At 39.6% G+C, this 16,673-nt stretch overlaps 1 protein-coding gene across 1 annotated transcript in view; it reads right to left on the bottom strand.

Annotated features, from left to right (window-relative positions):
* Nucleotides 1–16,673, bottom strand: part of CNTN6 (contactin 6) — a 249,377-nt gene that overhangs the window by 135,706 nt on the left and 96,998 nt on the right. Inside the window, 1 exon segment of the mRNA XM_033131532.1 lies at nucleotides 1,518–1,644. Within this exon segment, the coding sequence (XP_032987423.1) occupies nucleotides 1,518–1,644 (127 nt within the window).

The following is a 16,673-nucleotide window of genomic DNA, read 5'->3' as shown; positions in this document are numbered from 1 at the left end:
TTCTCTAACAAAATCTACTAACCCTGATGATCAATCAAATTAGCTCTCAAAAATAAACATTGCAACTTTAAGTAGTAGATGATCTGAAAAAGGTGTTAACCAGATTTTTATATATTTAACCACATGATAAATTAAATAAGGAAGTGCATTATTTAAGGAAAACAAACAAACCATTTGTACAGTGAATGATTTTCACCTACCAGATGGGCTCCACTGGTTTGGGGGTGCTAAACACAGGCAAGTTTAGTACACATAGGAGAAATATACGGGAAGACATAGCTTTCCAGCTCTTTTGTTGTTAAAAACAAAATGATGCTGACATTAGCTCCACAGAACAAGGGAGAGCTGTCTTTAGCTTAGTGCAGTTGAATCATTTAGTTAATTAATCTAGAGAATTTTAAGATCAAAGCAATTATACATATAAATATGGTGTTTTTAATGCAACATAAAAAGTAGGCAAAAAAGCTTATTTTGCCAAAATGGATTGGAATTGCTACTTTTTGTGTGTGTTGATTTAACTTCCCTGCTAAAAATTAAGACTTAAAAAAAAATGCTTTTAAACCCAAAGGTACAATGGTTATTAATATTGATTTTGTCTTTTCCTATATTCACACTGCATATGCAAGTCTTACCAACAAAATACCATGATTTACACAAGCATAATATCTACATGTATATATTTTAAAATTTGTGAATTCCACCCACAACATGGATCGAATTCTGTCTTTATTGCAACCTTGTAAGAACAAAAATATTACTGACCCTTTTTCCCTATTATTCCAAAGTAATATGTGAGAAACAAGTATAATTATTTTTCTTCTTGCCCCAAATAAGTGTTATTTTTCTGCCTTAGAAGGTACATAACTGCTTTTGACATATTTTTCCAAAATCAGTGCTTTTGGGTTGATGGGCCCTGTCTCTGGAGTCACAGGAATCTGATAAAATAGCTTCCATTTTGATGAACTGCTTTTAAGGGAACACTTCCACAGACATTCTTTATTAGGCAACTGAGGCAGCCACCCTACATTATGGGGCAGGGGGTACAGAATGAGCCGGCACTTCAGTCATGCAAATTTGGGAAACAAATCTTTTTCTTTCCATCCTTTCTTTTCCTGTCATTACCCTTTATCTTTCTTTTTCTTCTGTCTTCCTGTGTTTCTTTCCTCCCTCCCTCCCTTTCTTTTCCTTTTTTCTTTCAGTTCTCGGCCACAACATGACACTGAGTGGCACCAATGTCAAGAATAACTGTTCTAGGCAAAGCTAACCAATCAGCAGAGTCCTAACAGTGGCTGCCTGGGGTGGGGGTGGGGGTGGGGATACTGCCTGGAAAGTGGGGGAAACTGGGAACAAAATGCATATGTTCTTGTTCCAGTGGCGGGCACACAGATGTATGCCTGTGTAAGAGCTCACTGTGCTGCCCCCTACAAATGAGGGCACTTGAAGCATTTCACTGCGTGCATGTTTTACCTCAAAGACAAAGAAAACACACAGTGCGGTGCCAACAGGTAGGATTTTACCTGTAATGGGATGACGGGTAACCGTTTGCAGCACAGTTCAGCGTGATTTCAGATTGTGATAAATCCAGAGGAAAAGTGACATCGTGGGGCTCCTGGGTAAAGATGGGTCGGCTCAGACGACTGTCACCTGCAAACAGAAAAGAAGAACACCACATGAGAGAACCAAACCCTGCTTTGAAGGCAAGTCCATGTTGGATGTCAAGTCAACACACATTAAAAAAACAAACAAAAACTTTTATTTTGAAACAATTCCAAGCATACAGAAAATAGTGCAAGAACGGTACAAAGAAATATTTTGTTAAACCACTTAAAGTTTACAAACTGATGCCTCATCACCCCAAATAAATTAGTTTACATTTCTTACAAGGGACAGTCTTATACACAACCACAGTAAAACCATCAACACCAGGAAATTAACACCGATTCAGTACTAGTATCTAATCCTGAAGTCTCACTGCTGGCATCATTTTTCCTAATAAAACCCTTTGTAGCAAAAGGGTCCAGCTGAGAAATCAGTTAAATCAGACCCCATTTAACTGTTTTGTCTGTTTAGTCTCCACCAGTGTGGAACCAGTCCCCAGTCTTTCCTTGATAACCCTGACCGTGACACCTTCGAACACTACGAGTCATTGATTTGGTAATGTGTCACCGTGTGTGGGCTTGTCTGAGCGGACAGCTACCCAGGGTGGCTGGGGCCCTGAAGGAGCTGCATGCTGAGGGTGCACTGAAGGAAACGGTCTATAAAGACATTTAAAAATAGTAGTAAGACCAGTAAAAATGGGATCTTTAAAAACATATCTATACTATGTATATATATATCTCACATGAAAAAGACTCCTGCCAGCCAGCCAGCCAGGATGCAGTGATCAGGTGGGTTGCACTCTATCCCTCCATCCCTTCTTCCAGGTACAGCACGTTGTCTGCCATCTCACTACAATTCCCCTCGAGAAAGTGTGTGTGGCACACTGCCTCGTTCGGGACTTCTGTCTGTCCCATCGCTGCTGAAGTTCACTTTGGTCATTCGGTTATTAGGTGCTACCTGCCAGCCTCCTCCCCTGTAAAGCTACTGCTTTTTGCCTTCAGCATTAGTAAGTATTTTGTGGTTAGGGGCTTTGTGACAATGCTAAATCATTGAACATTTCATTTTTTTTCCGTGTGTTTCCATCAGTCTGGTCTACTCTATCGGTGTGAATGTGTGGTTTCTTATTTTATTAAACAAGTGGTAATCCATTACTATTTATTTTGATGCCCAACTTGTCCCTGACTTGGCAAGCAGCAGCCCACCCATTCAACCTGGCTCTCTCGTCTTTCTGACACGTGCCTATCATTCTTTGAACTCTTCCTTACTTTATGGTATAAGAAAGTGTTCTGGAATCATCTTGTATTTCCTCTACCTCAGCCATGGAAGTGATGTTTTTTTTTTTTTTTTTTCTTCCCTAAGATAACCTGGTTTCCTTTATTAGGGAGTGGTATTTAGAAGCCATGACCTGGATGTGAAGTGTACTCGCTCTTACTGAGGTGTTCTTGCTCTGAGGCCCTCTCCGTGACTCTGTGTGTGTGTGTGTCTGTGTGTGTGTGTGTGCTATAGATATAATTATGTGCACGTACCTATTTACACCACCTGCTGGGCTGTCCCCATCTCATTACCTCCCTCAGGTTCTGAGCTGTAAGGGTCTCCCCCGTGCGGACACCCTCTTTCACTCTCCATGCAAGGTCACATTTCAAAGTATATCACTATCTCACATCTTGCAGGATCACCATTCACACCAAAACACCCTTTTCCAGTAAAGATAAAACCGTAAAATGGAGGGTAGCACCCAGGTATGGTGATAAAGCCTGGACTTCCCTCAAGCCCACCACACCTCAGCTACAGAATGTGGGTTCTCATTATCTACCCAGCCTGCATGCTGGAGCTAAGAGGGAGAAAACAAACAGGCCCCTGATATGATATGATGAGAAGAACGAGAAGAAATTTCCTTCTCTATAAAGGAATAAACCAATTGTCTGTAAATAGATCCTCAAGCGTGAGCAAAATAAAAAGAAATGGAATAGGAACGATGCAAAAAACACTACAACAATACATGTGAATAAAACATGGCATGCCAAAGATAGACAAAATACTCATTCCGGAAGAAAACATAACTCAGGGAACCCTGAAAAATTTCTCAAAGGTGTTTTATGCTGTAGAATAAGAACATGAATTACAAAAGTAACGTAACTCAATAGCAAGATGAAAAAACAGACAATAGAATCAGATAAATTAGGAGGTTGCAAACTTGAGGATACAAATTGCAACCAAAACAGAATCTTTAAAGAACCAATACATCAATTAGAATAGGCAAAACAGACACTACAGAATGTCAAATTACTGACATAAACAGAAAATTTGAGATAATTATAATTAATACTGTCGAAAAAGCACAGATAATAAAGCAATTGAAGAAAATGCAATGAATAAAAATGCCAGACACAGATGATATGATGTAAAGATCCTTGATGTCACTGAGACGGAGAATCAAACAAATGTATCAGAAGATACCATGAAGAAAATTCCCTGTAAATGGAAGAATACACCACATTCCAGGGACACTGAGTCAGGACTCAATAGCAAGGCCTGTGCCAGCTAGCTGACTGATCCTAAAGTCAGAGAAAGACTTTGCAGGAGGAGCAGGCTCAAACAGCAAATCATCCAAAGGAGTGAAAGAAAAATCAGATTAATCTCAGGTTTTCTAACAGTAGCATCCTACAGCAAAAGACAGTGAAGAAAAGCCTACCATATTCTGAGTAAAAGGGTGGCATGACTATTCTCACCCACCAAGGGATCTTTCAAATATAATGACATTGAACATTTTTTAACATCAAGACAAAAAGCAAAACCCTCAGGGGATAAAACATGAATGACTGTTAAAGAACTGACTTAACAATGACATGCATCCAATTAAAATCTCAAAATCTCAAGAATGAAGGAAAAATAGGATGTACATACATGGACTATATTTAAATATAAAACTAACACTGAAGAGCAATGTTAGTTTTCGCTGCAGAACAGAATATGAATGCTATAACTTGGATAATGTAAAAATAACAATACAAATAGAAAAATGAGCAGTGGGTGAGGGAATATTGTTAGAAATGTGTGAGTGCTAATAGCATTTCCTTTCATGGCAAAAGGTCCATAGGATATATACGTACATATATTTAAAGCATAAGTTTTTTTATGTATAAACATAATTCTTAAAAGCATAAGCACTCTGACCTTTTAGTGTTGTTCAGTGCATCTGTTACCTTCAGAGGAATCTTTTAGAATATATATAATTGTTGTTGTCTCAAATCATTTATTAGAAGTTCATAATTCTTTTCATTTTTACTTTTGCTAAATTAAAATAAAATTTAATTGTGACATTAAAAGTAGTATCTATGGTATGATCTCATTTTTATGAAAGTTTTTTCTCTTTCTATACATTTATCTATCTACACATTAATCTACCTTCTCTGTATTTATATGCATAGAAAGATGGCTGCAATTTTTCCAAATTTAATAATTTTTATTTTGCGAGTTTTATTAGGATAAGGTTTTTCATTTGCTTTGCATAGCTTTTCATAGCTTGCATGTTTAAAAGCAACATGCATTATATTAAAAAAAAACAATTGATTTCTTTTTAATTAAGGAAAGAGTATAGGGCCATGAACAAAACAAATGTTAATTTATTTACTTTCCTTTACCTTCACTCAGAGAAAAGTGCTGTTGGAACTTCATATAATCTAAATCTGGAATATAATTTAAATTAATGATGCCTTATATTTGGGAGAGCGATTTGTGGTTTTCAAAGGACCTTACATGCAACAATTAGCAGATTAAATCCCTCTCACACCTTTTGTGACACACATTTCCAATCCCACTTAATAGATAAACTTAAGACTAAGAGAATCAGGCATTTTCCAACAAATGGGTTCATCCTGGGAGACACAGAACTTGGTCTTGGTGAAATAGCATCGGTTGGTATATTATTTACTCATGGATATTTGTCATTACAAAATTTTAAAGCTCGACTCATACCAGTAAAAAGTCTAGCTTGTCAATTAATTGTTCAATCTCTTTTGGCAAACTGTTAGATTTCTTCATACTGTAATGAAATAATGAAATAATAGCAGATTTTTGTCACTTTGTGTACACTGTCAGAAAGCAAAGATAACACTGAATTTCTGTACCAGAACAGCTGAAAACATGACAATATGATGTCAGACACAAGGAATCAAAATACCTTTTCAAGAACTTTTACTTTAAGAATACATTAGAGGTTAGTTAAAATGTTGGTATGTTGAGCTACTATAACAACACATGATCAAATAATTGTATTGAAAACATCTACTACTATAAAATCGCCACCTGTGATTTTAATGCTACTCTCTTAAAATGTGTTACTTGCCAGTAAAGCTTGCAAGAACTTTGAAGTAGATGAACAATGAAAAATATTTTTTAAATGACGAAAAAAGAAACTTGCAATGTTATTGAAAATGCATGTAAGGATTTGCCCATTTTCCCCCCTCTTTTATTTCTGATGGAGTTTAAGAAATGTTTCAATCTATGACCTGACTCCAACACTGGATCAAAGCTACCAATGTCTAACATTCATTGTCACCCCCTGGGTCTTGGGAGACTTTGATTGGATCTAAGGCAGTCACATTTTGGCATTTCTGAAAGTGTATGAACCTCTTCACGGAGAATCAGTGTTTATCCCACAGGAGTGAGCTCCTAAAGTCATGTTTGGTTTACTTTACTGGGTCCCCTTGGCCATGACTGACAGGACCAAAGGTGCTATGTCTGCAGGACTGCTGTGTTTCTCTCTCCTGGGAATGGGTAGTAGTACTAAGAGATGCTGGTCTCTGATGGTTACTCGAGTGGAGATAAGGTTGTTCGGGAATATTAAAGCATCCATCTTCCATGAAACTCATGAAGAGTTAGAGATTCAGACAGACAGACAGTTGAACCATGGAGAGAAAGAATAACTGAGTAAAGAGTAGCTGAGCTTTTTGATCCTTGCTTCCAGTGTGTAGTGAGACCTGCCTCTGGTCCCATAAGCCATCAGCTTCACAGCTTCACAGTTTCTGTTCCCTGCAACTCAAGGAGCCTTGAGAGAGACAGACTGAAATAAACAACGAGAGTCCAGAGTTCGGGGCGTTCCCTCTCCTGAACTGCAAAGAGCAGACAACCTGGGCAGGCAGCCTGTTTTCAGAAGTTACTAGGAGCCGATAGGTAGAACCCAGAACCTGAAGGCCAGCCCCCTCTGAAACCAGAGACTAGCACAGGCCCAGACGGTGGGGGTGGCATTCAGGTAACCCCACGGGGCAGGGGAGGTGGTCAAATGGTACAAATTTCCAGTTACAAGATGAATAACGTACAGCATGGAGACTGTAGTTAACAGTATTGTATTATACCTTTGAAAGTTGCTAAGACAGTAGATCTCGGAAGTTCTCATCATAAAACAACATTGTAACTATGTGAGGTGATGTACATGCTGACTAACCTTATGTGCTAATAATTTTGCAATATATATCAAATCAACACCTTGTACACCGTAAATTACACAATGGTATATGTCAATTACATTTCAATAAGGTTGGTAAAAATGTGAGTTCAAAATAGCTTTTACTTCAAGCATTACTTAGGCTCAAACCATACGTAAACTGGCATTCATTTTATAATTTGGATAATTAGTGACTCCTTATACAAGCGAGCATCAAAGATCTGAAAAAAAGTTTGTCATCTGGCAATGGCCATGCCTGACATTTCCTCCGTGTGACAGACCTTTGAGAAGACAGTTCTTCATTGAGGAGCTACGGAATTTGAACATACGGAATCATTCTGGTCATTTTTATGTAAGTTACCCTAGCAGAATGAATTGATGGTGCACCCACGGTGTGACACTGGAGACCACAGCATCTTAGCCCACCCAGACATCTGTGGTGACCTCAAGGTTTGCAGGTTAAGTATTAAACCTGCCTGGAAGGTATACAACATATTGGAAGGGACACACAGATCATAAAGCAAATCATAATAAGAAGTGTTCATTAGCATATATTTTGCATTCCGTTGATCTCTTTAGTTTAAAGCCAAACCGAAATATAATTCTACAGCATGCTTACTTGGGTATTGCCAGCACACGGTGATAAAGTCTAATGAAAGTAAATTCAACCAACTTTTATTACCTCTGATTATGCGTTGAAACTTCTTTATGCACTGACAATGCCAAACTAAGTAAATAAATTGCACTCGAGAAGCTTATAATCTAATAAGAGCAATTTTGGCACACGGTGAGTTCCAGAGAAAAAGTTGCACAGTAATTATCTTATTTTATCCTTACAAGAACACTGTCAGGTAGATTCTAATATTCCCAATTTAATGGTGAAAAACTTGAGATTAAGAGAACTTAAGTAACGTTCTTGATACCAAACAGCTAGAGAGTACTGGGATCGAACCCATACTCTCAAGTCACTGTGATACACACTCCAGGGAAAGGGCATGCAAACAATTGACTAACTGCTATATTAGAGGGTAAGTATTATTTCAAAAGCATATATATATATAATTATATTCATATAATTTTAAGGGAGTCCAGAAAATTATTAATTCTACCTAGAAGTTATGAAAGAGTGACAAAGATGCAATATTTGGGCCACGTACAAAAAAAATGAGAATGAGAATGTCTTTGAAAGAGAAGGATAAGGATAGAGTAAGGAAATTTTAAGAAAAATAACTCGAATAAAGATATGAAATATCTGTCATTCAAAAAATGTAACTAATCTGGAAAGTAAGAGAGTAATAAAATATAAAGATGGAATCGTGGATTCCAATCAGTTTGGAAGAATCCTATATGACATGCCAGAGGTTTGAACTTGATGAGTAAACAGGTAGAAAACATGGGAGTGTTTTCCATTTTATGCAGGAGTGCGACATGCTTAGATCTACGACTCACTAGAGGAAGGCTGAGGGCTAGGGGAGAGAAACACAGATGGGGGCATCATTTATCAAACATTTGAAAACACAGGGATAATTGGAGCATTGTCAGTAGGTTTGAAGGGACCGAGAACAATGTGAGAGCTGTTCTGAAGTGTTAGAGGCAGAACCAATAGGGCAGTACGATGGATTGACGTGAGAGACAAAGGAATGGGAGCACTGGGAAGACTGAGCGGGTGTTTGTGGATGAATGCAAGGATGCTGGTATGCTGGCGTGTCTATTGGAGGAGGAGAAGGAGAGAGATGAGGCACGGGGAGAATGAAAAGAGATGAGAAAGGAGATGCAAGTTAACTCATTTTTAGCCCCTACTAAACACTGATTTGTGGGCTTACTATGTGCAGGAACGATCTTCAGGTCTGGAAACGCAGCAGTGGAACAAACTGCTAAAACTGCTATTGTGGTGAAGCTTAATTGGAGGAAGCATTAAATGCGTCCACACGGGAGCACGTGGCACCCGAGGTAGTTTGAAGTTCTCCGAGGAAAACAAAGGGTGAGGGAGTGAGGAATTCCGGGTTGAGGTGAGATGCTATTTCATAAAAGGTGCTAGAGGAAGACATCACTGATCTGGTACCAGGTGTACAGGGATCCCATGGACATGCAGCAAGAAAAATCTTACACAGGAAAAGCATGTGCAAAGCCCCGAGGGCTTCCATTAGACGTCCTACTGAAACTGTCTAAGGTACCACGCAGTGTGGGTCTGCATCTATGCTTCTGGAGAGAGTACCTGTCTGAGAGTCAGAATGAGTGTATGCATAGCACAGGAGAGGTCCAAACAGAGCCTTAAGTCACACTTAGAGATCAGAACGGTGAGGAGGAACCAGAAAGGTACTGAGGAAGAATGGCCCGTGTTGTAGGAGGCGTCCTAGGAACGACCTATGATCTACAGTGGCCTTTCTCCCAGGAGGAGATGGCCAGCTTGGCCAAACAGAGGTGGTCGGACACATGAGATGAGGGTGAAACACACCATGGTGACAGCAACAGATGACCACTGAGGACTCAACAAGACATTGAGTGGAGCATGGATCCTGAAGGGAGTGAGGTCAGAGGGGCAGAGTGAGGACTTGGGAACGGAGCGTATGGGAACAAGTGGAGGCCTTTTTCATAAAGGGGTCAGCACAGGATAGTGTTGGAGAAAGTCCAAGGTCAAGGGCATGTTGTTGAGATGAGGTGTCACCGCACATGTGCTTCTGGCCGTGACTCAGTAGTGTGTGGACAAGAGGCTGCAGGACAGAGACAGGTGATGCCTGAGAGATGCCCTCCTGTGGGGAGCTGGGTCACTGCTGTTCCTTCCTCAGAAGCAAGAGGGATGGCAGAGAAAATAGGCGCGAGGAGAAAACGTACCGGCTGACATGTGTGGGGTTGAAAGCGTGTTAAATCGCCTGTGTTTTTTTTTTTTTTTTTTTTTTTACTTTCTTAGGAAGGAGGAAGCGATATCCTCAGCTGAGACAAATGAGAGGACAGGATTTACGGGAAGTTTGAGAGGAGGTGATAATGTGTAAAATGATCATCTGGAGAATAAAAATATGACCAGATGACAGATGTGGGATAGGACATATCAGGGATATCAGGGGAGTTCGTGAAAGGTCTCAAAAAGGACATCAAGAGATGACCAGGTCAGGCAAATGTGGTCATCACCACAGTACAGAAACGAGGCTGGGCCACCTCCTCACACCAGATACAAACATAAATTCAAAATGGATTAAAGACTTAAACATAAGATCTGAAACCATAAAACTCCTAGAAGAAAATATAGGAAGAAAGTTTACAGACATTACCCTTAGTAATATTTTTACTGATACTTCCCCTCAGGCAAGGGAAGTCAGAGAAAAAATAAACACATGGGATTACATCAAACTGAAAGGTTTTTTTCACAGCAAAGGAAATCATCAATAAAACAAAAAGGCATCCTACTGAATGGGAGGAGATATTTGTCAATGAATGATACATCTGATAAGGGGTTAATATCCAAAATTTATAAAAAACACACTCAACTCAACACCAAAAAAATAAACAACCCAATTAAAAAATGGCAGAGGACATGAAGAGACATTTTACTAAAGAGAATATACAGATGGCAAACAGACATATGAAAAAATGCTCAATCTCACTAATCATTAGAGAAATGTAAATAAAAACTACAATGAGGTACCACCTCACCCCAGTCAGAATGGCTATCATCAATAAATCAACAAACAACAAGTGCTGGCAAGACTGTGGAGAAAAGGGAACCCTCGTGCACTGTGGGTGGGATTGCAGATTGGTGCAGCTACTATGGAATCAGTATGGAGGTATTTCAAAAAATTGGAACTGGAACTACTTTATGACCCAGCAATTCCATTCTTAGGTATCTATCCAGAGAAATCCAAAACACTAATTTGAAAAAAACATATGCACTGTTTATTGCAGCACTATACACAATAGCCAAGACTTGGAAACAACTGAAATACACATCGGTAGACAACTGTATTAAGAAATTGTGGTACATTTATACAATGGAGTATTACTCGGCCATAAAGAAGAATGAAACCTTACCATTTGGAACAATATGGATGGATCTAGAGAACATTATGCTAAGTGAAATAAATCAAACAGAGAAAGACAAATACCAAATGATCTCACTTATATGTGGAATCTGAAGAACTGAAAAAATGAGCAAAGTAAACAGAAATAGTCTCAGAGATATAGAGGAAAAACTGAGGGTTGCTAGATGGGAGGGGGAGTGGGGATGAAGGAGAAGGTGAGGGGATTAGAAAGCACAATTGGTAACCACAGGATTGCCACGGGATACGAAAGTCCGTTTGGGGAACATAATCAATAATGTTGTAAAGATCTTGTAGGGTATCCAATGGACACTGGTCGCATTAGGGAGACCACTTCATGGATGGTGTAGATGCCTGACCACTGCAGTGTACACCTGAAGCTGAATAATAATGAATGTCAACTATAATTTAATATATATATATAGTCACAGGATGTGGAGTGCAGCACAGGGAATAGAGTCAGTGGAATTGTAACAGCTATATACGATGTCAGAGGGGTAGTAGATTGGGGGAAAGGGGTTATCACTTTGTGAGTGGTATACATGTCTAACTATTACAGTGTTTTGTACACCTGAAACTAACTAAATAAATAAATAAATAAATGGTGTCCTGTCCACTGCACTTTTTTGGGTTAACTCTGCCTTTCAATATCTTTTATCTATTTTATAACAATGTAAGGAAAAGAAAACTGTTAAGAATGCAAATGATTCTTACCATTGAAATGCAAATGAATTGTGTCCACTGGAATACAATTGGTTTTTCTCTTGTTTCTTTGTGAATAAGCCAGGTTTTTGTTTGGTTTTGGTTTTCGTAGCAGCTTTCTTGAGATGTAATTCACATACCATGCAATTTACCCACAATAAACCCATTTGGCTTTGATTTATAAATGTATTTTACCATTCCTTATAGACTACGCACGTGCGATTCTTTGAATTCTACTTTAAACAAACTGCAACATTTGACTGGTTCCCACATTAATTAATTTGTTAGACAATGTCTTTTGGATGGGTTCATGTATATTTGTTTGAGATGCACGATTTTGCTATTTTAAGAAATATAATTATAACATGTTACATTTGCATCGCCAGAGGGACTGGTAGACGTAGACCCAGCAGCTGGCTGTACCGCTGCTGGATGGGGAGGGAGGCAGCAGCTGGAAGAGAAGGGAGGCAGCAGCTTTGTAATGGGCAGTAACAATGTGGAACTGAAGGAAAGGAAAACAGAAGGTGGGAGGTCAGGGAATTTCGACGTCCATGGCATTGACCACAGAGAGAAAATGGACACTAACTGGTGAGGGAGATTCATGTGAGAAGCTGACCATGTTCTACCAGGATCCCTTGTAGTTTTCTGTTGTTACCATAACCAATTACCTCCAACTTACTGGCATCAAACCACACGCTCTTACATTTATTATCTTACAGTTCTGTGGGTCAGAATGCCAAAATGGGTCTCACTGAGCAAAACTCAACATGTTGGTAGAGCCTCATCCCTTCTAGAGGCTCTAGATAGAATTCCTTGACTTTGCCAGCTTCTAGAGCTACCCCCGTTGCTTGGCTTGTGGACCCCTTTCTCCACCTTTAAAGCCAGCAATAGTACATCCAGTCCTTCTCAAATGACTCTGTTCTCTCATGGTCACATTCTCTTTGTCTCTGTCTTCCGCTTTTAAGGACCCTTGTGATTACATTGGGCTCATCCAGGTAATACCGGTTATCTCTCTATTAAGATCAGCAACCTTAACTCCATCTGCAAACTGATGTCTCCTTTGCAATGTCATCCAACATATTCCGGGGATAAGGAATGGACATCTTTGGGGCCATTATTCTGCCAGTCATACTCATCACATCGGAGGCCAAGAAAGGAGAGCTTCTGATCGAGGACATGTTTAAGATTGTCACATGTTAGAGAGTAACAGTGAATAACAAGAGTAACAGCAAAGCACTAATGTTGACAATCAGGAAGTCTCTTCTTTCTTCATCAGGAGAAGCTTCACTATGAAAGTCAAAATGAATTGAGACATAAAGGCCAAGTTTAAGGTAAACTGAAGACCAAAGGAAAACCATGCCACGGAATATGGAGTGCTCTATAAAGAAGTCAGATGGCAAAGAAAAAGAGAGGTCAGCAGAAATCACAGCAGGACGTAGAGAAGCTGTTGTTGGTGTGTGTGCTTCAGTTTTCATTTATATTTTTAGGATGAAAGGCACAAGTGCATTTATAGACTGATGCTAAGGGGCCAACTGAAAGGTAAACTCAGATTTTCTCTTTTGATTTTCTGGGTCTTTGACCTTATTACTTCCCCAATTTAGAGCATTTCAACATTAGCTGTTGAAAAATAACAGCCTGCTGCCAAGTGCGCAAGCACCTAAAAGCACTTTCCTAAAAAGTCCAGGAGGGAAGGTGTTGGAAATCCCTGCAAAACCTATTCTTATCATTGAGACAGAGCAGTGGCCCCACTGGTTTTCCTCTGAGATAAAGTTACGTCTGCGTGACATGGCACCAATCCCACGTATCTATCAGTCACAAACTGGAAGGAGGACATTTGGAAAAACAAATAAATAACAGAAAAACACTCAAAAAATCTGTGACTAGCGAGCATGGATATGTGCTCCCAATGTCCATTATTTGATGACAGCAGACATAATTTTGGTAATACAGTGCCCCAACTCAGCACTCGGACCCATCGAGGCTGCTTCATGCTTATGGCCAACATGAGTGTCTTAATGACATCAGAGGGTGTGGGGCGAATGTGACCCGAGTGGCCTCCTTTGGAACGTGAAGACTGCCTCATTTCCACATGTACCATCTGTGCTTTTCTGCCTTCTCAAGTGGAATTCTCTCTCTCAACCCAGTCACGTACTCCTCCTGCCCTCTCTGCCATGCAAAAATGCCACCAAATTTGTCAGAAAAGATTTGCCCTTTGTGAAACTGGCCTGATTAAGTTTTATCAGCTAGTGTCTCTCTGGATGTTGGTAACCTCATTTCTCGTTCCCGTCTCAGAGAGTTTGCCTACGGCCAAGGGCAGACCTGCTCATTTGTAATTTCCTGCCTTTCTCAGCTCTTCCCTCACAGATTGGGGATGAGGTATTTTTGTTTTTGTTTTGCCTCTCTCCCTGGGACTGTGAAACATTTTTGCGACTGTTTTTCTCATTTTGGTTGAAAACCTCTTTATTTAGAAATAAACTTATGTGGGTTTTTTTTCCAATTTTTTACAATGGAAGTTTCTTATGAATTAAAATTATCGGTGGGTAAAAACCTCTCGTGCATTTCCTGCCCTTGCCAGTGTGATCTTTCGTATCAAGAGATGCTCGTCAGAGTGGACGACGAGCAATTATTCTCTCTATCTCTCTCTTGCTGCATCAGTTTAAAATTTATGAACACCACAGTTATACCAGACTGAACTCGAACATGAAATAAGAAGATGACATCGCATCCCCCGATTATACTATATTGTCTTCCTCCCAAGATCAAGATTTAATGAGAAGGGTTGTTTATGGAGATGACAAACATGAGTTCCATTTTTTTCAGACTCGTAATCAACAAAAGATTCATTTTCTTTGATGAGCTGGGATACTGGTTGATTCCAGAGTGAGAAAAGCCCTGGACATTTTCTGTTTATTCTTTCAAGGGTCAGCCAGTTCTGAATTTTCCTTGCTGTTGTTCTCGCTTCAGTGTTTGAACATAAACAGTCCCTGTGACACTTGGATGCTGCATTGACCTTGTAACATTTAACCAAATGAGTCTGCATCCAGCTTCCCTTCCTCCTTCCTGTTCACTTCTCTCCTTCCCTCACGTTCTTTACCACCCGTTTCCATGTTCTTCGTCAGAGAAAAAAGTTAGACACTCTGTGACACATCTCACTGGCATAGACTGTTGTGAACATGCAGGGAAACATTTCCTTTACTCAACCAGCATTTTCTTTTTAAGTTTAAGGCTATTATTTTATACCATTATAAAAATAGTAGATGTTCATTGTGGAATATTTGCAAGACGCAAAAAGTATATAGAGAAAAAAGACCCAATTTTGCCACGGCAAAATAACTGCTATTAAGATATTGGTACCTATAATCCCAGGAATTTTTGATTTTTAACTTTTAAATTTTGCTGTTATTCAGTGCAAAACATAACATAAGCATTTTCCCTGCTCTTAATTGGCACTTATGATGTTTTATTTTTATTAATGGAACTATAAATTTTGAAAATTTCATCATAATTCATGTGACTAATATATCTAAATGAAAATATTTACATTGTTCCATATTTTGGTATAGATGATGGTGATGACGTTTTTGACAATTTACTAATGTTCCATGTACTGACCGGTTGTTATCTTATTTAATTCTTAACACAACTCTACGAGGAAATGCAAATCCTCTCCCATTTGACACCGGGTAGAGGCTGAAACTTGTCAGTCTAACATTAGAAATCACGGTCTTAAGATCGCAAGCGTACAGGAGGTAAGGATGGAAGGATGTTTTCGTAAGAAAACAGGGCAGTACAAACAAGTGCTCTGAATTGAGAGACATTAAGGAGGCTTTGGAGAAGTCAAGTAACTCCGGCTGAAGAAGACCTCACCAAAGATGGGGCTCAGAGACGGAGACCCACAAAGGAACCAAAAAGTTTCTTTTAGCCACCTTTAAGCATGAGGAACAAACCCTGAGCTCTTTGCAGAATCATGAACATGACCTAAGCTCGTGATCACACTTGCAATTTTAGAAAAGTGTCCAAATTCTGAATGCCAAAGGAACTGGGAGGTAGCAGGCTTATATTTAAGGAATTTAGCAGGGGGTCCCTAGGCTGTGCTCTCCAGATAAGATGGAACTAGATTTAGGGCAACTCTCCTTTTGTCTTATTTGCCTACCACACCCCAAAGGGTCCAGGAGCCTCTGGCTCCTTCTGATACCATGACCTTGGCTGTTCCTTCTCTTGCTCTGGAGATATCACAGATGCCCGCCCGCCCATCATGTGTCATAGGTACTGAGGCTGGGTTCACACAGTGCTGTCTTGCAGTAGCTCTGCAAAGGGCTGAATTAAAAATATGTGGTTTTGTTTTTTTGTTGTTTTTTTCTACACAAAGAAATGAAACCAAAATTCTGCTCAGGTCTTCGTCTATGAAAATGTAGACATTCATCTCAGTTTTCCACGCTGACTGAATGCTAAGCACAGAGACCTTAAATAAGGAAACATTACTACTGCATGTTGGCTAGTTCTTATTTTATAATCTTTCATTTGTTTCTCTTGGAGGTGTGATGAGAGAAGCTGTCTGGTTTGTACCCTTTTCACAATCACCAGTAACTCACAAGAGCCACGTGCGTTTGCTGACAGAGCACAAGAGATAACATAAGAAATGATGGAGAGGTCACCTTTCAGCCGTGAGTTAGTGCCTCCTCACACACCTTCCCACTGCTCCTTTCCTCTCCTCGGTGTACAGCTCCTCACCACCCCCCCTCCCCAATCACCAAAAATTGGAACCAAAACTAATGGGCTAAGAGAGAACCCTTTCATCATGATATATTTACCGGCATTTCTTACTTTCCAAATTGCCATTTTGGAATATTATATGTACTAGTTTCCTAGGGCTGCCAGAACACATCAGCACAGACTGA

This window comes from Rhinolophus ferrumequinum, chromosome 17 (genome assembly GCF_004115265.2).
Source record: "Rhinolophus ferrumequinum isolate MPI-CBG mRhiFer1 chromosome 17, mRhiFer1_v1.p, whole genome shotgun sequence".
Classification (NCBI taxonomy): Eukaryota; Metazoa; Chordata; class Mammalia; order Chiroptera; family Rhinolophidae; genus Rhinolophus; species Rhinolophus ferrumequinum.
Note: the sequence above shows the minus strand (reverse complement) of the source record. Positions and strands in the feature narration are given on the sequence as shown.